The sequence below is a fragment of the Panthera tigris genome, chromosome D3 (genome assembly GCF_018350195.1).
Source record: "Panthera tigris isolate Pti1 chromosome D3, P.tigris_Pti1_mat1.1, whole genome shotgun sequence".
Taxonomy (NCBI): Eukaryota; Metazoa; Chordata; class Mammalia; order Carnivora; family Felidae; genus Panthera; species Panthera tigris.
In genome coordinates, this window is record NC_056671.1 from 8,274,094 (window position 1) to 8,299,773 (window position 25,680).

Here is a 25,680-nt window from a genome sequence, read left to right on the forward strand (position 1 = left end):
AAACAGTTGCATCTACGATTATTCTGAAGGACCAGGGCTTCTCTGGTGGATGGATTGAGATCTCCTGTGGGTCTGTGTTCTGAGATTTGCTGTGTCACTGGGGCATGGACCTTGGAAATGGACTTGGCTGATCAGGAACTTGATTGGGTGTTTGTTGCAGAGCCACTTCCTACAGTGTAAAGAAGACAACCCGGACTTTGAAGGAGTGGATTGTGCAATCTTTGAGTCCCCGTACCCGATGACAATGGCGCTGTCTGTTCTAGTAACCATAGAGATGTGTAACGCCCTCAACAGGTCAGTGAGTCCTCCACAGGCTGGGGCGAGAGCTCCCCCAGCCAGGCAGGGCCTAGGGGAACTGTGTGTCCTGCTTGATGGAGGATCTCAGGAAAGCTCCTCCCTCCCAGAAAGAAGAGAGAACAAGCAGCACCGGTTTTAAAAGCTTAAGTCGTCATCACCTCCAGGAAGTAGTGGGAGGGTTTAACCACACGTTCTTTATGAGACAGCAGAGGCCAAAAATAGGGACTTCAGAGCCCCTATACGCCAGTGCCCACAGGGAAGGTGCTTTTGCTCTTTAGCAGTGAGATAAATGGTATCATCCAATTAAGCCCATGACAAAAATGGAAATCCCAAAATAGCATTAAGCATCAAGGGCAATTGAGAGCATCTTGGAGTCCACTGAAATCATCTGTGCCGAAGGAAGCCTAGATTTAAAATTGGAAGTTTGTCCTACATTTGAGCATTCTTCTTTAATTTTGCCACAGTAGAAACTTCACTCAAAAGAATTGGGTCAGTGGGCAATGCCAGGTTAGCCGCTATCCTATTAAAGCATAGCTCCGAATGGTCTTTGTCACTTGTAACAAAGGTGTTTGCCTTTTGGACAGGCATGTGTCATGTCCCTCTCCTTGTTCTGCAGCTTGTCTGAAAACCAGTCTCTGCTGAGGATGCCCCCTTGGGAGAACATCTGGCTCGTGGGCTCCATCTGCCTGTCCATGTCGCTCCATTTCCTCATCCTCTACGTGGAACCTTTGCCAGTAAGCGGTGGTGGGACCAGGACCGAGCTGGGGCCTAAGTGCCTGTCCTGCAAGTTTGGGAACTTGACAAAGCTTCTTTGTATTTCAGCTTATTTTCCAGATCACACCGCTGAACTTGACCCAGTGGCTGATGGTGCTGAAAATCTCCTTGCCTGTGATTCTAATGGATGAGACACTCAAGTTTGTGGCCCGCAACTACCTGGAACCTGGTAAAGAGTGTGTGCAGCCTGCCACCAAATCCTGCTCGTTCTCGGCATGCACCGATGGGATTTCCTGGCCATTTGTGCTGCTCATAATGCCCCTGGTGATCTGGGTCTATAGCACAGACACTAACTTTAGTGATATGTTCTGGTCTTGACTGACAGTTTTACATAAAGAAGATGTTTAACTTAATCAATTAATTTTTTTATTGTTTAAAGCAACTGTCTATTTCTGCTGAATTTTCACATGAACATACTGGCTGGTGAAGGAGATTTCATACTCTAGATTTTGTTTTGCTTTTTCTGACTCCAGTGGGGCAAGATTTTCCTTTTTTATACACATAATTAAAGTGTCCATTGACATGTACAGAGAACTAACACTATTTTATGCAAATATTTTTTTGTAGATGAAAAAGCATGTACAGTGTTCTGTTTAATACTCATCCTTGTATAAAAAAAAATAGTTGAGCCAGCAGACATTGTCAGCAAATTAATTGGCAGCAGATTTTAGGAAATGAATGTGTGTGTTTTTTTTTCTAAAACTAAATAGCATGTATTGTGTCTTCTGCATGATCATCTGGATTTAATCTGAGATCACAGTCTAATTTTTATTCATAAGCCAATTTTTCTGCACTGAGCAGAGTACTGCTACCTCAGTCAGTATTTTTTGGTTTGCCACTCCCCTCACCCCCTGTGGCCCCCATTCACTTCCACCCCCACCCCCCACACTCCCAGCCCCGCTCGGCTGCTTCTCCTGTAGGGTTTTGATGGTTCTGTTTACATCAGTCTTAACAAGAGGTATGCCTGTTCTCGCTTGTGCAGAAAACATTGTTCTAGATACAATCGACTGGGTTCATGTCCCCCCACGTAGTTTTTAAGGTTATTTATTTAAATGTCTAATGTATTTTATTGTAACAGACATTGTTTTGCCAACATTGCCTATTTCAGTGGCACTTCACAATCTAGTTTAAAAAGGAAAATAAAACATTTTAAATGGACAGAAAAATAACTGTCTTGTTTTTAACTTTTAAGTGGCTTAGCTTGAACTATCTAACAGCCGTGTCCAATTTTCTCTTAAGTTCTTAGCTCAGAACTTTAGCTTTACTGTGCTCTAGGGAAAGAAAGATCCTGTTCTGCTGCATAGGTAGTTGTAGGAGTTCATGTATATGTACCAGTTGTCATCTGTGACACTTTTTATGCAAGTTTCTGCTGGCCTGTTGTAGCCTGGTGTAGAGAACATAAGGGCGCGTGCGTGCGTGCGTGTGTGTGTGTGTGTTTTTGTAAAATCTGTAAATAGCACATGACCAAATGAACATATTGTATAGAACTATTTTTATTTGAATGTGGCACTAACCAACACCATGTTACTATGATAAATGTTTGCGCATGTTCGAGATCAGTCTTACCAACAGTGTGTAAGCCATTAACTGTCCTAACTATGGTGTTTTCCTCCAATGCCTTCCAACATCATCAACTAACGTGAGTATCCCCTGGAATCCAGATGCTTTAGCCTAAAGGTGACTGCCACCGAGTGAGCTAGCTGTGTGACATGAAAAAGCCCCTTGTGTCATGCACTGCTGTGCTCTGTGACAGTCTCTGAGTGCAACAAGTGTACGATGCGTGGTACCTGTGCACACGGGGGCTGGGTTAGCTGACGCGAGGTGTGACATCTATAGGCTCCATGCGCTGCCTTGGTCAGTGGCACAGCCGGATGTCAGGGAGAGCCTGGGGAGAGAGAAGCTCATTTTGCTTTGGTCCAACTTACAGGCTGAGAGAATGCTGCCTTTGCTAATGCCAAGATGAGGACTCTCAAAAACTTGTGGTTCTTTGGTCTTTACTAGCTGCAAGGATTCATCCAAGAACCTTGCTACCTGGTTCATTAAAAAGCAAAAATCTAGTGAAAGCAAATAGTTGAACCAGTCAGTTCGTGCATCCAATAGGTTGGTCTCAAGTAGGCCACCTCTTTTCACCTTCTGGGTCCTATCCTTTGCAGCTGGGACTTGTCTTCTCTCTCTCCAGGGTACGTTAAAGCAGAGTTATTTAGGGCATGGCTCTGCTAGCAACCAGCCTTGTCCGTGAGCCAGGGCAAAGGAGGCCTAAGCAGGAGCTCCCTCCCCATGAGGCCCTGAGTGTTCCTGTGAAGGCTCTGGGGGCCCAGATCTGGGACCAGCCAAAAGATGTGATGTAAAGGCTTCCAGTTTGGGGGAGAGTTGGTGGGAATCATCAAGCGGGGCAGGGTACTGCCAACTTGCAAGGTCCGAGTGTAAGGGGACTGAAGTCCCATCCTAACTGCATGAGGTCTCTGAGAAAGGGAGGTTGGTCGGTTTGGCAGAGCGTGTAACAGGGAAGAGGATGGGTTTTGCCAGTTTTGGCATCATGAGGCCTAAAAAGGACCAAATGCAAGGAGTGTGCCTTGGCTCCAAACCAGAACAGGATGTCTGAGCTTGTTGGGTGGTGTGCTATTCAATGGAAACCAAACTTACCCAATAGTCAGCTTTTCCTGACTTGGTTCCTCGAAGTAGTAGACTTCACAAAAGAAGTTAAATGTTGTTTGCTGCTGTCGGAGAAATGCACAGCTCCAGATCAGCCTGGGCAGGCTGTTGCCTTGTGGTTTCTCAGCTTCAGGCCCATCCAGCCTGGAGGCAGTTTCAGCACCCGCTTCCCTCAGCCTAGGCAGCTAGGAGCATCCCCTTGTGCCCTCTGCTTCAGGCTTTGCCACATCAGCGCCTCCTCAGCAGTTGTACTGTTGTGGACGCGTCCAGGGCCTCAGGCCTCCCACAATGAGGGGCAGGTGCCCAGACCAGACCCATCCTCACCCAGCACCTGCAGGAAATTCCCAGGCGGCCTCTGCTTTTGCCGCCATCAGTACCGGTGTCCTTTTCAGACCTACCAGAACTTGTTCGTGTTCTCACCGATGGGCAGGTAGGCCTTGCACAGCTTCTTGGTTAGGCCTTTGCCTAAAAGATGGCGACGTCATACATCCTCCAGGCGCTCATCTGCACAGTGCAGGTGATACTTTCTAGAGAGAGCTGCGTGAGCTCACAGACAAGCAGGGCGAGTGCCAGCCTCCCCGCAAGCAGCTGCTATCACATCACCCTCAGACAGGGGCCTCAGCTCCCTGAATGTCCTTTAGGCGGCAGACCTTCTGGAATATGAGACCACAGGCATTAGCTCGGGGTCTGTAAAGTGGCTCCCCACTGCCTAGAGCCAGAGGGGTCTGCAGCGCCCATGGGCTAAGTCCGCCAAATCAGCTGTTGCCTTTTTAACATAACCACCAATTTTGTCAAAGCCACCACCGCTCAGCCAGCCACAGGAATGGGGTGGGGAGGAAGGGGAGGTAGAGGCTTCGCACTCAGCCGCACTGCTCGCCTGTGTCACCCTCCTTACCGTCCACACTGCTAACTGAGAACTCTTTCCCCTCTTGCCCGTTGCCCTTCCGTGTCTGAAGCAAGAATGTGTCTGCCTGGTGGGGTTCTTCCATGAGCCAGGGTGGCCTTTGCTCTGTAGCCAGGCGACATGAAGGGTTTGTACCAAGCCAGTGCTTCTGGCTGCTGCCTGATGTAGGCAGCACCTCAGGGACAGTTAATCAGAAATGCTGGTCTTGAAATCTTAAAAAAATCAAACTGAACATTCCTTTTCACCATTCCTTGTCACTATTAATCTTAAATGGTTATTCTAACATTTCCTCCCCATATTTCATAAAGCTGATTTCCTCTCTCTTTCCTTTTCAGCAATACTGGAGTAACCGCTTCCTAAACCATTTTGCAGAAATATAAGGGTGTTCGGTTGCGTGCATGTGCGTTTTTAGCAACACATCTACCAGCCCTCTGCATGATTGATGTTGGGGGAAAAAGAAAAGTAGAAAAAAGTCCCCAACTCATTGTGTGTTATGTGGAGGAAACGTGTATTACCAACGGGTTTAGCTTTTAAATCAAAATAATAATTACAAATGTACAATTTAGCTTAATGAATCAGAAAGCCTCTCCAGCGAACTTTGGTTTCTTTGCTGCAAGAAGACTGAGGTTTTGAAACCTTATCTAAGAACTTAGAAGCCATCAGCCAAGTCTCCATATTTCTCTGTGCAAAATGTCATAGCTTATATAAATGTACAATATTCAATTGTAATGCATGCCTTCAGTTGTAAGTAGCTAGATTTCTCTATGGTGTCATTTAAACATGCTACTTTTTAATTGGCTCTGTACAGTTTGCTTATTTATAAATTTATTGAAAACACTGCAGGTGTTGAAAGGTTAAAACGTAGGCCTCCAGTTCATAACTTCAGTTATTTTTTTCGAGTGTGCAAACAGCTATTTTGCACTGTATTAAATGTAACTTATTTAATGAAGTCAGAAGCAGTAGACAGATGTTGGTGCAATACAGATATTGTGATGCATTTATCTTAATAAAATGCTAAACGTCAATTTATCACAACGCATGTTTGACTTTAGACTGTAAATAGAGATCAGTTGTTTATTTCTGTGCTGGTATAGCAACAAGCATTGCACAGACATGGTTTCAGGTAAATAAATCTATTCTACGATAAGTTCACAGTGTGGTGCTGAGTGTTCTCATGCAGGAGGGGTGGGTGATATGCACTGAGGGCCTCCAGTCTTGCACCCTGAAGAGTTTTGGCTTCCACTGGGGGAAGGTCTTAGACTTGACTTTCTGGGTAGGAGAGCCAAGTGGTAGGAGGTCTGCTTGTATGACACGAGATCTGCAAAATGGTCTCCCTTCAAGTATGGGGAAAGCCAAATGTGAATGTCTTATTGTTGGGGTTTTCAAAGATAGTTGTCAGCAGCTTGGAGGATGTACCAATGGAGAGATGCTTCTAATACTGTTCAGATGGCAAATGTAAAATCCTACACTTCTGTGAACAGATCAACAAACGCTAGCGTTCACCCATTTGATGGTTACTTAGTGCTCCTCTACCAGGCACAGGGTTGGGGTGGGGTGTTTCTCTAATTTCCTAATTTCCCTAAGATGAGTTGTTTTTTTTTTTTTTTTTAAGTGTTTTTTGATAGAGAGTAAGCCGGGGAAGGGCAGAGAAAGGGAGAGAGAGAATGCCAAGCAGTCTCCGCACCAATGCTGCCGAGCCTGATACAGTGCCCGAACCACAAACCACGAGATCATGACTTGAGCCAAAACCAAGAGTCAGATGCTTAACCACCCAGGTGCCCCCCCCCCCACCCCCGCAGAGGATTCTTATGTTGTGAAAAACAAAACAAAAACAGGCAAGGATAGATGATACTGTAAACCTAATGCAAGTCCTAGCAACTACAGATATGAAGGAAACATTTGATAAAATTTTTCATTTTTTATAAAATAGGCCATAATTGCTGGAAAATAAACCACAAGTACTGACACGACCAGAATTATACTCACCATCCGCTATTGCTAACTAAGCACTGTCTGGATGGTCACTGTAATCCGGCAAGAGAAGGGACAATGCCTAGGAGTGAACAGAAAGCCCTGAGAGTCTTACTAGATCAATGGTAGTATCTTGTTCATAGGAAAGTTTAATAACTCAGGGGGAATGAACATCTTGAGATAGATGATACATAATTCATGGGTTAGTGATAAATACTAGCACACATTTTAGTCAGACTGATTCTAACAAACATGAAGGAAGAAAACAGCAAGGATGTGCACCAAACCCCTCAAACATTAAAGCTCCAGCCTTTGAATGCTCAATTTGGAAAGGTGGCATTTCAGCTTAGTAGGTTAAGGGTGGGTTATTCATTGTGTCACTGGTCATCTTGAAAAACACAGCTGTATCCCTTGTACTCAGTTGCAAATGGATCAAAAGATCTGAAAAATGAAACTATGCCCCCAAAAGAAAAATAGCTAAATGACATAAGAAGAAAACCTGAATGGCTCATAAATATAAGATGTTCAGCCCCAATGGTGAAATCACAAGGAGCTAGCATTTCATGCCTGGCAGCTGACAAGGTGGCCGTCTTTACCCTGCAGAACAAATACCCCACAGTGAACTTAGGGATGTCCTCCACCATCCAGCCCAGCAGGCCCACTCCCATGCCTACCTCAGAGAATCCCTCCCGTGTGCTTCAAGAGCCACACCAGCATGTTTGTAAAAGCACTGGAGACAACCTCAGTGACCAAGAGCAGGAAAACCAAGAAGTGCCTCTGAGACATGTTCACATCACTCAGCACCAATGAAAATGAGTAAACTGGAACAGCAGATAGTGACAGAAATCTCCCTGCACAGTGGAAACCAAGTGTAGTGTATACAAAGTTCAAAATACGCACTTAGGTGCCACGTATGTGGGTGTACGGTATGCCTGTTTGCATGTCTGGGGTTTTTGAAGAAAACCACACGAAGTACTCAGAACATGGAAGATGAGAAGGCTTTCCATGCATGACAATCCCAGGAGAAAAGGGAAAAACGGACCATGTATAAAGGTAAACATGTGGACCAAGATACACCTCCCTAGAGTTAGGAAAACAGATTTGCTGTGCCTACGACAAAGAGCAAATTCCCTTCACATGACTGGCAAAATTCAAAGGTTGACAGCTACTGGTCTCTCCCTTGCAGCTGGTATCAGGAAACCGTATTTGTGCATATGATGAGCATGTAAACTGGCTCAGTCTTTGGAGGAGGGCAACTTGACGAATGAGATTTTTAAACATCCATACCCTTGGATCAAGTCCTCGCTTCAGTGGAATCCTGCCACGTGTTCACAGAAACAATGTAATCCTGCTGCAGGATTGTGTAGCAAGAAATTGGAAATAGCCTGGATGGCCATCAATAGGCAAAATGTTCAATAAGAACATTAGTGCCATGGAATATTATGCAGCCTTCAAAAAACACGAGGTAGATCTGTGTGAATGAGCAAGGAAAGATGTCCAACAGATGTCTGCCAGTGAAACATGAAAGTACAGAACAGCTTGTATAATACTGTCATTCATTTTTTTAAAAAACAGGAGGAAGTTAACAGGTTCCAGTCATAATGGTTACTGAGAATAACTGATAGTGATACAGATGGCAGATGGTGGGAACCAGTTTTCTCATGTTGGTTACAGATAAGCCAGGGGAGAGGGCTAGAATGATTCATGTGGTAATGAATTACACTTGGAGACACCAGTAGAAGATCCTGTTTCACTTGATATTGATATAGATGATCCTGTATAGAAATACTTCCAGTTGTGTGTATATAAGCACATGTACTTCCTCACACCATCAACTGAGAGGGCCGGGAAGCAAGGACACTGCAGCAGCAATGAGCATACTTAGCTTCAGGTTTCTGATATCATTTCTCCAATGAAAGGAATCAGGAATCAAATCTGCTTAGAAAAAAGATGGGAGTCTAGGGCCAGGGCAGAAAATGTACAACACACACCTGGAGAACACTAGTGTCAGGAAGTGCAGATGGGCTTAAAAAACAACAGCACGTCAATGATCAAAGACGAGGTTGTGTCAAAGGGACAGAGGAACTAACTGAAAACGTTCCGCATGGCCAAAGCTAAAACAATTTCAGCAACAAAATAAAGTAGGACTAGATTATCATCCAAAGTATAAAATAAATACCCATGAGTCTCTAGTGACATAAGCAGGAGAGACTAGAAATCTCCCATGCAGAAGAAATCCAAGTAGCTTCTGCAGAGAACTCTGCCCTTAGGGAGGCGAACCATAACTCCAGTTCCTTAAGTGTGAGCTATGCACAGTGACCGCGTTCCCTGGAGTACATACAAGTGTGGACGAGGGAGAAGTTAACCCACAGTGGAGAAACCTAACAGACACTACCTCAGCCAAGTGATGTCATTCGAGAGCACGTGCCCTGGATGTGAAGTGAAGTGAATGGCATTTTACCTGTGGTCTTCCCCCCACCCCCCCCCCAAAAAAACACATAACCTCAGTCTAATCAAAGAGAAAACACCTGACAAATCCCAAAGACAGACTGCAAAATACCTGACCTGTACTCCTTAAAATTGCTGAGATCATCAAAAACAAGGAAAATCTGAGAAACTATCATAGCCAAGAGGAGCCTAAGGACACAGGACAACTGAATAATACAGGATCCTGGATGAGATCCTGGAACAGAAAGAGGCAAAAACTAAAATCTGAATGAACTATGGATCTCAGTTAATAGTAACGTATAAATACTGGTTCATAATATGTAAGTACTGTGACAAATATCATGTAAAATGTTAGTAACAGGGGAAACTGGGTCTGGGTCATATAAGAACCCTCCGTACCATGTGCTCAATTTTTCCATATGTCTATAAATATTCTAAAATAAATAGTTTATTTTAAAAAGCTGAGATAAATATTTTTTTACTCTTTATAGGAGCATCAAAGAACTACAAGAGAGTACAGAACTTCCGGGCCAAAATCTAAGCAGCAGCAAGGAGAATCAGAATATCCAAGGTCTCTTTTCCCCTTGTGGCATCTACCTCTCCAAATAAGCTAAGCTGTGAAAACGAGCAGGGGTTTTGAGAGCTCGCAGAGTAGAAAAGGCAAAGTCAAAATCCAGGGCCCAGCAAAAGTGAGAAGTCTCATAGGACATTAAGCTGTGGCCCCAAAGGGCTAACACCTTAGGATGAAGGCAAACCAGATAATAAACCTGCCCTCCTTCCCCGAAACAAAGGGCTGCAGGCCCTGCCGTGGTACCAAGCAGAACCAGAAAAATACCCACCCCCTAGAAGGGGGTGTAAACACTGGCTATGGAGGATCTGCAGCCTCAAGGCATGACTTTAAAGTCACAGGCAGTATCCCTGAGCCCCAGGCAGAAATAAGTGTAAATCCTCCCTAGAGGAATATGCACCTTGGTTTTATGTCTTGGAAGATCTACGCAACTATTTTACCAAGTGGCCTATAGTAAAAGCTCACCAAATACACAAGGTACCATGAGGGAGAAGCAGCAGGGAGAAACACACACTAGAGACCGACCCAGACTTCACAGATTAGAAATATTAGAGATCAAAAAACACCCCCTGGTTTATTTTGTTTGAAAAGAATAAACCTACTCGACAACCTGCAGGAGACAGGAAATTCTAAAGAAATGAACATATAGCAGATATGAAAATCAAATGGAATCCTAGAAATGAGAAGTACAATCACAGAAATTAAAAACTGCATGGATGGGTGTGGCATCAGAGTAGACACAGCAAAATAACAAATGAAGAGGAAGACATATAAGAAGTTAACCAGGGGCACCTGGGTGTCTCAGTCTGCTAAACATCCAACTCTAGATTTCAGCCCAGGTCATCATCTCATGGTTTGTGAGTTTGAGCCTCAAATCAGGCTCTGCGTGACTGCGTGCAGCCCACTTGGGATTCTCTTTCTCCCTCCCTCTCTCTCTGCCCCTCCCTAACTCACGCACACATGCAAGCCCTCTCTCTCTCTCTCTCTCTCTCTCTCCTCGAAATAAATGAATAAACTTAAAAAAGAAATTTTAATTAAAAAAATGATTAACCAGAATGCAGCAGAGAAAAAGAAAAAAAGATAGAAAATATAGAAGAAAGATTAAAATACCTGGAAGATAGACTGAAAAGCTGACAAAGTCAAACATACATTTCATCATAGTTTCAAATGACAAAAGTATGAGAAGGGTATTATTTGAAGAGATAATGACTGAGAATTTTCTAGAGCTGATAAAAGACAGCAGTCTACAGATGCAAGAATGCCAACAAATCCCAAACAGGATAAATAAAAAGAAATCCTGCCCCAGACATGGTATATTGAACTGCAGAAAATCTAAGACAAAGAGAAAATCTTAAAAGCAGCAGAGTAAAAAAAGAGACATTACCTTTACCTTCACAGGAGGGAGTGACACCGCTGACTTCACAGTATCAGTAGAGGCCAGGAAACTGTGGAAGGACAGCTTCACAGGATGAAAGAAATTACTGGCAACCACTAGATTCTAAACCTGGGAAAAAAAAACATACAGTATTTAAAGAATCAAGGTAAAATAAAGAGCTTTTCAGACAAACAAGAACTGTGCTTCACCCACAGACTCTCACACTAAGGGAATTTCTAGATGGGGGCAGAGGTAATTGCCCTAAGTGACCTGAGGCCTCTGTGACGCAGGACCCACGGAGAAGATACTGGCCAGCTTCAGATGCAGATACACCGGTAAGTATGTTGCTATTCCTCGGGTGAGCAGAAGACAGAGAGAGGCAACACTAACAAATCAACAGAAGGAGAAAATGAAAGAACAAATAGGACAATAGGAGCTGACAGGAAATCCCAAATATAATTCATAACTCTCTACGAATATCCTAGATGTGTTATTTCTGTCACAGCTATTGCTGAAAGAGGGATTTCAGCCTGACCCAGATGTTCCTGTTTTGAAAAACAATCTGTGCCTCTAACGTGATTCCCTGAAGCACCGAAGAGACACAAACCCATCCAGAACTCTGCTAGGAACGTTGGGGAAGCTAAATTGGTTGCTTTTCCACCAAAATTAGTAGAAATTATAAAACACATTTTGTAATTTCAGAAACTACTCAAAATTACTTCATTTAGGACTAAAAATATACAAAATTTAACATTTATTACCTCTTTGGTATTTATAAATCATGACCTGTTAAGAAAGTTTTTTTCCATTGAAAATTGTTTACTTTTTAAATAAACTCTGCTGATGAACTAGCCAACTACAAAAAGGGGAGTGATATACACACAAGCTTTGGCAACTTAAGATTATTTCTAGAAAAATACACAAAAAACTATTGACTGTGGTCACTTCTACAAGAGGAAACTGGGAGAAGAAAGGCAGACTGGGTTAATTTTACCATATGCTTTCTTGAGAATTGTGAATCTAACTTAAAAAATATATTAGAACATCTGATACTAACAATTTTATGGAAAGACAAAGCTAAAAATAGCCAAAACACAACTAAAAATAACATCAGCGGTTCTTGTTCTTCCAAATACCAATCTCTATAAAGTTATAGTAATTAAGATAGTGCAGTGTAGGTGCGGGGATACAAAAATGACTAATGGTACAAAAGGGAGGGCGCAGAGACAGGTGTGCTCCTCCAGGAACACCTGATTTGTAAAACAGCTGGCATCATAGGTTGGTGAGAAAAGTAATTTTGCAGTAACGGATGGTCATGCATGTTTAAACATAAATGAAAAAAATCAATAAAAATGGATCCCTACCTTACACCATACAAATGGGAGAATAGACTTTTGACCCCGAGATAAGGATTTCTTAAGCATTAGAAAACACAACTATAAAGAAAAAGATTGATAATATTTAACTACATTAAAATTAAGGCCCTCTGTTAATCTGGGGCACTGGGTGGCTCAGTTGGTTGAGCGTCTGGCTCTTGGTTTTGGCTCAGGTCATGATCTCATGGTTTGTGGGTTCAAGCCCTGAGTCAGGCTTTGCACTGACAGCATGGGGCCTGCTTGAGATTCTCTCTCCCTCTCTCTCTCTGCCCCCCCCCCACCTCATTCTCTCTCTCTCAAAATGAAGAAATTTATTAAAAAAAAAAAAAAAGATCCTCTGTTAATCCAAAGATACTATAAAAAGAAGGAAAAGGAAAGCCATAAACTGGAAGAAGGTATTTGCCACTCCTATTCTGAGTTATAACTAGAATATATAAAGAACTTCTGTTGAGTAAAAAGAAAACTCAATAGAAAAGTGGGGGGGGGGTGGAATTTCATGGAAGAGGAAACACAAGTAGTTTGTAAATATATGAAATGGTCAAATTTGTCATAAAACAGAAAACTGTAAATTAAAATCACTGTATCATCTCACACCTACTCTATTGGAAAAAATTGAGGATTGATAATACCAAATTCTGGTGAGGAAGTGGGACAAAGGACTGTGGTTATACCTGTAAATTTATTTCTTGGGATAACAGTGTGACAGTAACTGGTAAAACTGAACATGCACATACTCTGTATCCACCAATTCCACCTCTGGCTTTAGGCCTACAGAAATGTGCGCTTGTGTGCACTAAAAGACACATCCAAGAGTAAAATAGCAGCACTGTTTGAAACAAAAAATTAGGAACTGAAATGTCCATCAATGGAAGAATAAGATGGGAGTGTTACAACCATACATTACATATTAGAACATATTATTTATATTGTCTTATGTAGCAATGAAATTATGTATCACATAGCAACAAAAACTGAATGAGATATCCTACAAAATGCCTGACAGTCCTCAAAATCGTCAAGGTCATCAAAAACAAGGAAAGTCTCAGGAACTTTCACAGCCCGAGAGCCTATGGACACATGGCAACTAAATGAAACATGCTATCCTGGATGGGATCCTGGAACAGAAAAAGGGCATCAGGTAAAAATTAAGAAAATTTGAATAAATTATGGACTTTTATTAACAATAATGTACCAATCCTGGTTCATTAATTATAACCAATGTACCATACCAACATAAGGAGACAATGCACAAGGTATATGGAAACTCTATGTACTAACCACTCAATTTTTCTGTAAATCTAAAACTTTTCTAAAAACAATGTCTATTAATTATACATTAATGAGTTATAGCAGCATTAACATGAATCAATTTTTAAAATAATGTTAAGCAGGGCACTGGGTGGCTCAGTTGGTTGAGCGTCCTACTCTTGGTTTCAGCTCAGGTCATGAGCTCACATCAGGCTCCAGGTCAGGCTCTGAGCTGACAGCTCAGTGCCCACTTGGGATCTCTCTCTCTCTCTCTCTCTCTGCCCCTCCCCTGCTCATGAGTGCCCATTCATGCTCTCTCAAAATAAACAAACATGAAAAAAAAAAATGTTAAGCAAAAGATACCATGGAAAAACAGACAGGACTCTATTTACATTAAGTTCAAGAATAAACAAATTTGTTTAGGATAAAAACATGGTAAAACACCTAAGAGTATTATTGTACAGGTGAGAACAATTAGTTCACCACTTGCAGGGTCAGAAAATAAAGGAAGTGTAAAAACAAAATTGAGAATGGTGGTTACCTCTGGCAAGGGGAGCAGGTGGAGGACAGAAGGAGGGAGGGAAAGGGCTGTGATCAGGTCTGAGCATGCAGGGGGCTTCTGGGATTGTAAAGCGCTCAATTTCTTGTCCTGGGTAGAGTGTACGTGTGTATTTTATCTGTCGTTTTTTAAACACTACATGTTTTCATATACTTCTGTATGTATGCTATACTTCACAAATACACATTTTTATTTTTTTTTTTTTAACATTTATTTATTTTTGAGACAGAGAGAGAGAGAGCATGAACAGGGGAGGGTCAGAGAAAGAGGGAGACACAGAATCTGAAACAGGCTCCAGGCTCTGAGCTGTCAGCACAGAGCCCAACACGGGGCTCGAACCCACGGACCACGAGATCATGACCTGAGCCGAAGTCGGATGCTTAACCGACTGAGCCACCCAGGCGCCCCACAAATACACATTTTTATTAAAAAATAAAATAAAATAATTACCTTTCTGGTCCCCTGGGCAGGCTCTGGGCCCTGACACCCACACCAGGCTGTTCTCCTGGACCTCCTTAGGGGGTCTGTCTCCAAATGGCCCTGATTCAAGGTGGCTCCCCTTGGATTCCCCTAAAGGTGAATGCATTACTGGCTTGAGTATATGCCCACTGTTCTGGAAAAAGCTCCAGATTGGAAGCAGGGGAGGTCATCTCTGTCCCTTCCCATCACATAGCACCAGGCTCAGCAAAGCAGCAGCACAGGAGTGGGAAGTGGCCTGGGCCTGCGAGGATGTTGGGTATCAGCTTGTTTCAGCTCCATAAGGATGAGGCTTCAGTCTGGGCACCACCCAGTCTAGAGGGCACAGGCCTCTCTCAGGACAGATATCTGCTTGATGCCACTCCATTCAATTCCTGGACAAAGTCCCCAGTGCCTCAGGGGATTGACATGGGAGACAGCCGGTGGTGGGACAAGCAGGCTGAGGTCATGGATGGAAGATGATCCCGCAGAACTAAATCTGTCACTGAGAGGGGCTCAGGGCAAATCTGTTAATTTAGCACCAAAAGAGGTCCAACCTGCAGGCCAGAGGGCAAGGCCCATGTCCACAAGGACACTGATCCCCAGTTTAGCTCTTGGAGGCTGTTGCCCTCCCAGATGCTCCACCCAGGCCTTGAGTGCTGACATCCCTGCCACAAAGCCCCCCACACCCAACAACAGGGAGACAGAATCAGACACCCTAAGTTCTCTTCCAAAGGAACATGGAGGCACAGAGAGGCTAAGAGGGCTACCCATAGCCACATTGCTAGTGACAGATCATGGACCTGAGGCTCCCACCTAGTGATGTAGAGGCCCTCCCTCCAAGAGGCTCAGCCCTCCACTGGGGAGAGTGGGAATCCTTCAGTGGGGCACTGAAGGAAGGATGGGGACTCAGGACACAAGTAGCCAGCAAATACCCCCTCCCACACACACAATAAACCTCATCAGAGTCTTCTTCAGCCCTAAAGCAAGCTAGATCTGACTTCAATCCAGGAAAACACTCCCCAGCCTAGAGCCAGGAAGGGCTATCCTGTGGGGGAAGAGGCCCCAAATCCCAAAGGCCCAAGAAAGCAAAGGCAGACGCCTTGACAGACATCACCAGAGTCCACCACAAGATCTCAACTCCAGCGAGGGTAAGCAAGGTGGCAGTTTCAGAGACCAGGGAGCTAACCTGAAGCCAATAAATGGACTGACCCCCTGGAAGGACTGGGATGGCCAGAGGACACCATAGGGCCAGCCTTGGCTTACAGATTCACTGAACAGAGACAGGACCAGCCAACCAGACCCCTTAAAAATTCCAAAAGATTATACACTATCACTCCGACATCCCCCTCCTGGAAATTTACCCAAAGAAGGAAAAAGCTGTGAGCACAAAGGAGGTCACCAGAGGATTGTTTATAAAGAGACAGACACTGGAAGATTTAAGTGACCAACATGATGATGTTGCCCTTGACTGTCTGGCAATCTTTAAATGCGGCAAGGCTGAGGACCTTAGTCCATTTTCTCTTTATACCTCAGGGGCATAATGTTAAGATGTCCTAACATAAGCAAAGGGCTTGCCTTGTGGCCTGGCCCAGATGATCACTCAAATACAGTTCAAACAAGTAAAAATGATGGGAGTATGTATCACATCTAAGACTGGTAAAAGAAAAAAAGCCACTTGACACTGGTACTGGTGAGTATGCAGGAAACAAACACCCCCACCTACTGGAGAGCAATCTGACAACATCCATCAAAGCCTTAAATGCACATATAAGACCCAGAGACCCAGAAATTACAAAGAATTTGACCTGTGTGTCTTTGGAATGTTACGCCAAAGCACGTTCACAACAGTGCAGACTATAATTATATACAGAACTGGAAACAAGTGTCCACCAAGAGCAGAAGGATTACAGAAACTGTTCCATCCGCAGAATGAAATTCTGTGGAACTGTCAAACAAGGAAGAGCACACAGACACAAATGGCAGGAATTTCTCAGGAGGGACAGCATGACCGCTTCAGTGTAACTTTCATATACACAGACCATTAAATAAAAGCTCAAAACTATTTTCCTAAGGTAGTACTAGAACATTTATAGAGAGACTGGGATTCAGTAGAGATAGGAAAGTGAGCAGATTTTTAATTTTATACCTTTGAACTTTTTAAATCATGTGTACATTTACATAACACATATAACTACAAACATGTGTTAATGGGCCATCTAGATGACAGGCTACAGGCCGTTTCTTTACTGGCTGTTAGTTGTATACGTATACACATAAAAGTACATATATATATATATATATATATATATATATATATATATAGTTATATATAGTTATATATGTATATAACTCTCTCTAAATATATATAAATAAAACTTACCATCTTAGCCATTTTTCAGTTTGGTGGCATCAAGTACATTCATTCATATTGTGCAACCATCACCACCACCCATCTCCAGAACCTTTTTCAGCATTCTAAATGGAAACCTCTCCCTGGTAAACACGAATTCCCTATTCCCCCTCCTCCTTCCAGTCCCTGGTAACCAACATTCTACTTCGTCTCTATGAATTTTGCTCCTCCAGGGATCTTACTTAAGTGGAATTAATAGCATTTGTCCTTTTGTAAGTGGCTTGTTTTGCTTAGCATGTCCTCAAGGTTCATCCATGTTGTACCATGTGATAGGATTTCCTTCCTAAGGCTGAATCACATTCCACTGCATATATACACTGCATTTTGTTTATCCACTCATCTAACAAAACACACTTGGGTTATTTCCACCTTTCAGCCATTGTGAATAACGTTGCTATGAACATGGGTGTGCAAGTATCTGTTGAAGATCCTGCTTCTTTTGGCTACATACCCAGAAGTGGAATTGCTGGATCATATGGTAATTGTTTAAACTTTTGAAGAACTGCCAGACTGTGTTCCACAGTGGCTGTATCATTTTACTTTCCCACTAGCAATGCATGAGGGTACTCTTATTTTTAAACTGTTTTCTTTTAATGGCTGCTAAGCAGACCAACTTGTAGGCTTCTGGCTTATTCCTGGTGTTGCTGATACTGTGTGGTTTGTGAAATAAGTGACATGTTCTGTGCTGCCAACAACTGACTTCTTCCACAGCAATCTGGAAAAACCCCACACATCTAGTGGTGAAGCCCGAGCAGCTCAGAAACATCCAGACAACAGAAGCCTGCCGTTTTGTGCCCCAAGAGGGAATGTGGGAGCTGGTGTGCGCGTGCACGCGCACACACACATGCACACGCACGCACCCCGCCCCACCATCCACTGCCCCTGGGCAGGGAGGCTCCAGAGAGAAGTGGAAAACCTTAGTGAGGCACTTACCTCAATGGACCCTCCAAGTGCCAGGGATCCCTGGCTGGCCTGGCTATGGCCATGGTCCCCAGAGGACACGGTGAGGTGCTTGTTGAGTCAGGGCTGTCTGTAGCCAACAGAGAATGCAGTCACCACGCAGCAGGCAGTGCCTGTGACCTCAGGGATGGCCAAGCAGCCCTGGTCTAGGCATGGCCTCCAAAGACCTGGCCAGGCAGTTGTACGGTGAGGTCCCCACAGGCCTTCTGAGGTTAAGCCTACAGCTTCTGGGACCCTCAAACCCCCACTCCCAGTTTCTCAACATTTGGACCATGGAACACCTGCATCAGAATGGCAAATCAAGGTGGGAATGATTGAAGATGCAGACTCCTGGGCCCAGGCCCTGGCATTGGATTCAGGTTTGATGCTGTGCCTGGTAATCTGCATCACTGAGAAGTATGTTCAAATTTGAGAATTAACAGATTTGGGTAAAAGCCGTTCTCATTCCGAGGAAGAACTCATTGGCAGGAGTGTGGCTCCCAAACTAAGGCTGGCAAGGAGAGCTCCTGAGAAGCTCCTGACATTAACCAGATCTGCCAGGTCCCTGGCACATAGCAAGAGTTCAGAGTGTGAGAACCCAAGCCAGAGGGCAGGGAGCACCCTTCCTTAGGACCCTGCCTCTCCACTTAGCTGAGGGACCTCCAGGAGAAAAAGGCAAGAAGGCTTTGGAGTGATCCCATCAGCCCCCAATTCCTGAGGGGAAGACTGGCAGTCTGGCATTTACCCTAGTAATGATAACGTGATACACAATGGGCACCGTACTCAACTCCTTGTGGGCTTATTGAGTCCTCAGCCCAGAAGATATGGGAGCCCACACCAAGGAACCTAACTACTTGGCTCCTGACCTGCAGCTCTGACAGCGGGACAGCAGGGACTTTTAGAATGTAGCCTTACTCCAAACCAGTGCTATGATCAAGCTGCAAGTGGTTGGGCTAAAAGACAGGATCAGTTAAAACATCCCTCTCCTCATAATGGTGTGTGAAACTCCAGACACCAGAATATCTCTGGTGACTGTAAGCAGTTGGGAGGCCATCACTTGTCAAGATGCTTCATCTCCTGGAAGGTGGCTCAATGGGACAACCAGAGCGCTGGGCAGCCTGATTCTGTCCCTGCTTCATGGAGCTCCCTGCCCTCGTAAGATTTTTTTGTGAGACCAAGTGATAGCAGCAATGCCAGGTGAGATCTTCAAGTCACACTCCTCCCATTCTTTGATGTGAACCAATCCCACATCAGGTGCTCTCAAAATGTAGCTTCAGTCGCCTCTTCTAACCTGGTTGTGACACTGACATGGTCAGGGTAGAACTGCTGGAGCTGTAGTTGGGAAGGATTGGAGGGATCCAGCCCAGGGTGCTGGTGGGATGGAGGTGCTGGGGATGATCCAGGGGCTCCTAGAAGAGCTGAGGGCCAGCCCAAGAAAGGGGAGAGGAACATGCTGGGGCTGACAGAAGGTAATGTGCAGGGCCTGGGCTCTGAGGCACATCCTGACCCCATGGGAACCTCAGAGGGAACAGTGACAAGCCTGACATGCAGAAACATGTAGGCTGGATGTGGCCAGGCTTCTTCCCCTAGCCAGGGGAATGGCAAAGATGTTTCACCTTTTCTTCCAACGCACAGACTGGTTAACAGCTGCTAGGAGGCAAGGCGAAGGCCAAGAAGCTACATCCAGAGCAAGCACTGAGGCCAGTACGCAGTGCCTTCTCGGGGCAGTATGCTCACCTGGAACGACCCCAACTGCTGGCTGGGCTCTTTAGAAACTGCTTGATCAAATGGTGCTGCCCAGGCTTTAAGTCTCATACTGAAAGATACTTGAACAGTAACTTTTTTTGCCCTTATAGTTATCAGATGTTCTGAGCTCCTCAACTACCGTACATGTCCATGGTTTTTACACTTTAAGACAGAACTTTCCATTTACATCAAAATCACCTATTGTACCACCTTTGAATAATTTTGTTTTAGTGAGAATTTGGGGTTAGCTGTGCCATTCTCCCCACCTTCGCCTCCAAGTTAAGGATATAGTGAAAAGCACTGCATCTGAAGAAACAAGGGGAAGACGGTAGGCGAACTCTCCCAGCACCAAGCCCAGGGAACGCGCCCCCTGCTGACCCCGTGACAGAATGCTGAAACCATACACAGACTTTAGTGCTTCTGACAGAACTGGGAGGAACCAGTCTAAAACAGGCCAAAGACTCACCCCCCGGGGGAATTTAACCAATCAAAAATGCAAATAGATGAATTAGCTCAATGTTACCTGAAGTTACCAATCCTCCAGGCTCCCAAAACTCTGGGAAGAAAGGGAGTGTATTTATGGCAAATAATTCTGGGGCTGAATCAATGCATTGTGAGAGACCAAAAAAAGTAAGAATCTATAAAGGGCTTCCATTCTGATCAACCCAACACCATTACTGTACAAAAAACAGTTTTATTAGTTAATTACCCCAGGTGTGCCTCTGGTCATGCTCTAGGTCACACCTGTTTCTCAGATCCGGCCCAGGCTCATAGGCAAGTTACCAGATTAGCAAATAGGAAAATTGTTCTGCAAAATAGCAACTGTCAGCTTAAGGCATTACTAACATTGCAGAAGGAAGCAAGGTTACTAGGGAAGTTTGGACAGCTCAGGATGATGATTTCCGGGACAGGAAACCCGCTCTGAAAGGGCCAGCCCATGCTGCTGTCTGACATGGGAGAGGACACTTTTGCTCTGGGTGACAAGTCACTCCTTTAAACTCACCCACAATGTCACAGACAAAACACTGTCTATTCCTCAAGCTTTCAGATTTAGAAATTAGTTATATAAAAAGCACTCTGTCCCAGAAGCCCTGGCACATCTGCAGGCCTCCCAGAGAGCTCACTCGATCCTCCCTGGCTGGAGCAGGGGAGGACAGAGATAGATGGAAGGTTGGTCAGGCTCAGTTTTTAAAAATGAATTCACTACTAGAAATACGGAGCGAGGGGCAGAGACCCCTGCTGCAATTACATGCGGAATCAATGTCCTCCCAGAGAGCGGGCTCCTCCGGGCTCCTTCAGTCCACGGAAGTGCTCAGAGCAGGGCAGGCCAGTGTGGCCACAGAGCTGCCGCCTGCCTCACTGCATGCCGAACCACTGCTCCTGGTCAGCCCACTGGGCCGCCTCACTGTCGCTGCCCTCCAGGTCCCCTTCTTCCCCACTCCCTTCCATGTCGTCCACATCCTCCTCCTGAGTGGCATCCGTGGGACTCTCCTCCTTCTCCATCTTCTGCATCCCCTCTAGAGACTTCTGGTCATTGGGGTCCAAACTAGGGGACAACAAAACAAAGGAGAGGCCTGAATCTCTGCCTTGCTTCTTGCTGGCTGATGTGTCATCTCCCTGGCACGGCAGTGAAATGACCACCCAGTCACAGAGAAACTGCTAATGCCTGGCCTCTCCAAACAACTGTGGTTCCACAGGCAGGATCGAGGGAGTCCACCACTAGAAGTGAAAAAAGGCGTCTTGTCCTAATTTTTAGAATTCTTAATTTCAGTTTTTCTCCATGTATTTCTTAAACATTATTAGCCCAGCATTCTGCTAGAGGAAGATACTAGATAACACAAATGAAAAAGCAGCAAACCACCATTAACAGAAAAATTCAAATGTAATTTCTTAACAGTATCAGATTTTTAGGCTACAAAGTTACAAAAAAATACTTATTTTTCTGTTGAGTTAAGGTGTTTCACATTCTTCTGACATAATTAACCATATCAGCATTTCAGTAGTCAATCAAATCATCATGCTTACCATGGAACAGATTTGTCAACTCCTAAGTTAGACCCCAGGACCCAAAGCTACCCCCCTACCCAAGCATTCGAGTTTAGCAGCTGAGTCATTACACATGCCCAAACCCCCAAAGTTCAGAGGCTCCAGAACATTTATTTGACTTCTAAGCAATTCTTCCTCTTGCCTTTGTGGTTACCATCAAGGCCAGCGGGTGTCCAATCTCTAGCAAATCCCACCTCTAATGAGTCCTGTTCCTACTTACATAACTGTAGATTGATTTGTTACCTCTTCCCTGAAAACTTCCATACAGCTCTCACCCACACCCAGGGCTCCCAGCCCTATGGGCTCCCACCTTGCCTTCTAGAGACTGCTATGAAAGCACTTAGCACGTGGCATCGATCAGTCTGCACGCCTGAGACCGAGAGCTCCCGGAATCACAGCATACCCAGTGGTTACTGAGATGCCAGGCACATGCACTGGTGCTCAACTGCTGAACAAGTAAATGGATGTGATCAGACTCGATTAAAGACAGGCCTTCACCATAACTTTATAGACACGGAGACAACCCTCAAAGAAATCACTTCTATGTTAAACAGTAAGAATACCACTATTTATTTAGTATTTACTACGTACCAGGCACAGCACTAAGAGCTTTACATGGAATAATAATTTAATCCTCATTTAATCATTTAATACCTAATAAGGTAGATATAGACAAGGAAATCTGTTAGTAACTTGCCCAATATAACAGGTGTTGTGAAGGTAGTATTCAAACTTCAGAGCTTAAGTTCTTAACTACTACAGTAGAAACATGGGAAAGTACTTACAATACTTTGATTTGAAAAAGCAGAATATAAAATATATAACTACATATACCCTATAAAAATACGTTTATGCATGGGTGAGGCCAGGAAGATGATCTACACAAATGAAAACTGATGATATAGTGGTGTGGGCTGGTTAGGAGTGAAACAGTTCTTTAATGTTGCTAATATACTTTATGAAATTATTATTATTTTTTTTAGAAGTTATGAACTCACAAATAACTCTTCTACCATTACTATCATTACTCTGTTTTCAACCATGGGCACAAAAGTGTGTGTGTTTCCAGAACTCCTGTTACATAGTTCCCTGCCTCTTCTACCCCTCATTGACCTTCCCCCCCATGGGAGGCTAAGTGCCTACCTTAGTGCTATACTATATTGGTCCATTGCTTCCTGATACTCATTGACAGCTACAAGGAAATCTCCTAGGATCCGATGCAGGACACAGTCACTCTGATTAGCTAGTGCATTCCTCAGCAAAGCAATTCCATCTTCATATTTCTGTTCTCTGCCTGAAAAGAAAAAGACCCTCATTTTCCTACTTACACAACGTTTTGAAAATATACTCCCATCTCAAATCATACACACAAAACCACAACAATGATTATAATCCAACAGTCTATTTGTAGATGTCCTTAAGAGAACAGTGGTGTGGCAGGAAATAAGAACAAGCTCATATGAATTCCTCTTCTATTAGGAAATGTACAGCCTGAGTTCTGATTTTGAAAAATATACTCTTAACCTAAGTTCAAATAAAAAGCCAAAATGCATTTTATTTGCCAAACTAGCCCAAACCCAGGACTTTATCATAAATTAGGACTAAAACAACCAAAGCTAAAAGGAAGTCATAAGCAAATCCAGATGGGTCAAAACAGTTCAAGCTGGCTAAAACCAGTTATATTCAGCCCAAACTAGTTCAGGACAACCAAAACCAGATCAAAGTAAGCTGAACAGGTACCAACCAAGTATAGCTGGTTTGAGCCACTCAAAAAGTCAGTCACTGCCAATCCAGGCCAGTTTAAGCCAGCTACATTTGGTTGTATGGACTCAAACCTACTGTAAAAAGGCACACACCTGACTGGTCATCTGTAACCAGCTGGGACCAGGAAATCCAATGAGATCAGGTTTTATATAATTAATGACAAAAGGGAAGTAAATAAGATACACTTACTAAGTAGTTCTGCTTTTTTCACCACAGCCTTAATGTAATCCGGCCTTTGGGTCAGGGCTTTATCTAATAAAGTTTTGGCTTTCTCCTGTGTCACTGGGTCTTCAAGACAAACAGTGGCTAAAAGGGTAAGGGTCTGTGCATTTGCTCCTAGAGTTTTGTAAACGTTGTTAGCCATTACCATTGCTTCACGAATACTGTTGGAAGCTAAGTAACATTCAATGAGACCTGAAAAAATAAAACACAGAAAGCTCAACCACATTACCATTCCAAGCAATGCTTCCACTCTGACAGCCTTCCAGATTGTAAACCTTCAAAGTTTCAGACAAAGGGCAGGCCAGGGGAAAACTCTGATGATGAGATCAGACTGGAGAGTAGTCTAGATGGAATAAGTGCTCTTCCCCAGAGCACTTGAGGGATATGGAAAAAGGCTGCATGCACTGCAAAGGCACCTTTAGTTAGCGAAGGAAACACACGTAAGTAAACTGAAGCATGTAGGCAGCCCAGCTGAATGATAGAGGAACAAACGTGACCCTAATCATTACTTGAAACAGAGATGGTGCTGACAACAAAACCCAAGGTTCTGCTGCCCCTTAATGAACTATTGATTTCCAGCTGTCTTCAGTCACCTTTAGTCCTAGGCTTACATGGAAGAGCTCCTAAGTTCCAAGTGAAATCCAGTTCTACAAAACTACAAGTTTGGCAAGTTTTCTACTAACAGACTTAGGGAGCAACCTAAAGAGAAGGACAACTTTTCATTTAAAACATAAAAGCTATCTCAAAAGACATTTGCTGAACGTTTCCCTAACCTAGATGGAAAATACTTAATCAGATGGGCCAAATACATCAAATCAAGACTGGCAGCTCCTGCCTCTTATCATACCCACAACAAGATGCCCTATGGGGACACTTCAAGCAGAGTCAACTCTCAACTCTTCTTGCCAAGAACTTGAGAACAGAGGAAGTGCTTTTTGACACAAAGCACTCATCAAAACAGAAAAACAGCTTAAACTCCAAACCCACACATCCCTGGCAGATTTTCTCTGCATACTCCTCCACCCCAGCAGCATTTATAATATTTGTGCATGCACATTCTACCACACACTATGGTTACTTAACAGAAATTACCTAACTCTTCGGGTCAATGTGTTGGATTCCGAATACGGCTCTTTCAACTATGTATTGAGTAGTTTTATTTCCCTGCTAAAGCCCCCACTGGAACTTCAGAAGGAAATGGAAAGAATGCACTTCACTAATCCAGTGCCTCTGCCAATAAAGGAAGCTCAGCTGGAGGTTGCAAGAAGCACTGGACAGCATAATGTCATCCTGATTCAAAACTCCAAATGGTAGCTTGAGTGCAGGGAGACCACGAAGCTGGCCTGCAGAAGGTCCTCCACCCCCAGTGACTCTAACTATCCTCTGTCCAAATATTGTGGAGTTCGTTATTCAACTGCATTCCTAGGCTCTTGTGAAACAGGCATGCAGCAGAAAGGAACTAGCGTGACAAAAGCAGCTGAGAGGCTTGGGAAGTTACAGTTTCAGGATCAAAAATTTAAACTGGAACCAAAAGCCTGATTTACTGGGGACACTTTAAGAACAAATCCACAATAGGCAAAGCTCTCTGAATATCTAACCAGATTTGTTCTTTACCCCAACTTCCAAATTTTCTTTCTCAAATCTGAAACTCATCTTCCTGTTAAGAACAAGTCACTCCTAGACTCCTGGGTTTATTTTTAAATTCTTGTAAAAATATGCTTTTGGAGGAACTGCATCTTGTAAGATCTATTTTAACATCTGTGACTCAGTCACCAAACGTTGCTGAAGCTGGCACAGCTCCTTTTAACTCCTAGGGTCAGTTCACATGTACTTAAAATAGCACATAACAAAACAAAGTTTGACCCTGATCGTGCCCACTCAGGAGGTCACAATGAACAGACTAGTTCCCACAACCGACACTG

At 43.9% G+C, this 25,680-nt stretch overlaps 2 protein-coding genes across 6 annotated transcripts in view; one reads left to right on the plus strand and one right to left on the minus strand.

Moving 5' to 3' along the window:
- ATP2A2 (ATPase sarcoplasmic/endoplasmic reticulum Ca2+ transporting 2) overlaps positions 1-5,779 on the plus strand; it is a 58,397-nt gene extending 52,618 nt beyond the window's left edge. Inside the window, exons 18-21 of one of the 2 annotated variants that reach the window (XM_042962472.1) lie at positions 161-294; positions 914-1,031; positions 1,120-1,240; positions 4,963-5,779. In XM_042962472.1, coding sequence (XP_042818406.1) covers positions 161-294; positions 914-1,031; positions 1,120-1,240; positions 4,963-4,976 — 387 coding nt within the window. In that variant the 3' untranslated portion in view covers positions 4,977-5,779. Of the gene's footprint in view, positions 1-160; positions 295-913; positions 1,032-1,119 lie in introns of both variants that reach the window. The other variant, XM_042962471.1, reaches the window with a different exon arrangement.
- Positions 2,869-25,680, minus strand: part of ANAPC7 (anaphase promoting complex subunit 7) — a 37,067-nt gene continuing 14,255 nt past the window's right edge. For 2 of the 4 annotated variants that reach the window (XM_007079589.3, XM_042962475.1), the window contains 3 exons: positions 23,726-23,950; positions 22,916-23,066; positions 20,401-21,272 (listed from right to left, as the gene is read on the minus strand). In XM_007079589.3, the coding sequence (XP_007079651.2) occupies positions 21,083-21,272; positions 22,916-23,066; positions 23,726-23,950 (566 nt within the window). In that variant the 3' untranslated portion in view covers positions 20,401-21,082. Of the gene's footprint in view, positions 2,957-6,613; positions 6,681-10,998; positions 11,119-20,400; positions 21,273-22,915; positions 23,067-23,725; positions 23,951-25,680 lie in introns of those variants that run through there. The other 2 variants (XR_006210013.1, XM_042962473.1) reach the window with 2 other exon arrangements.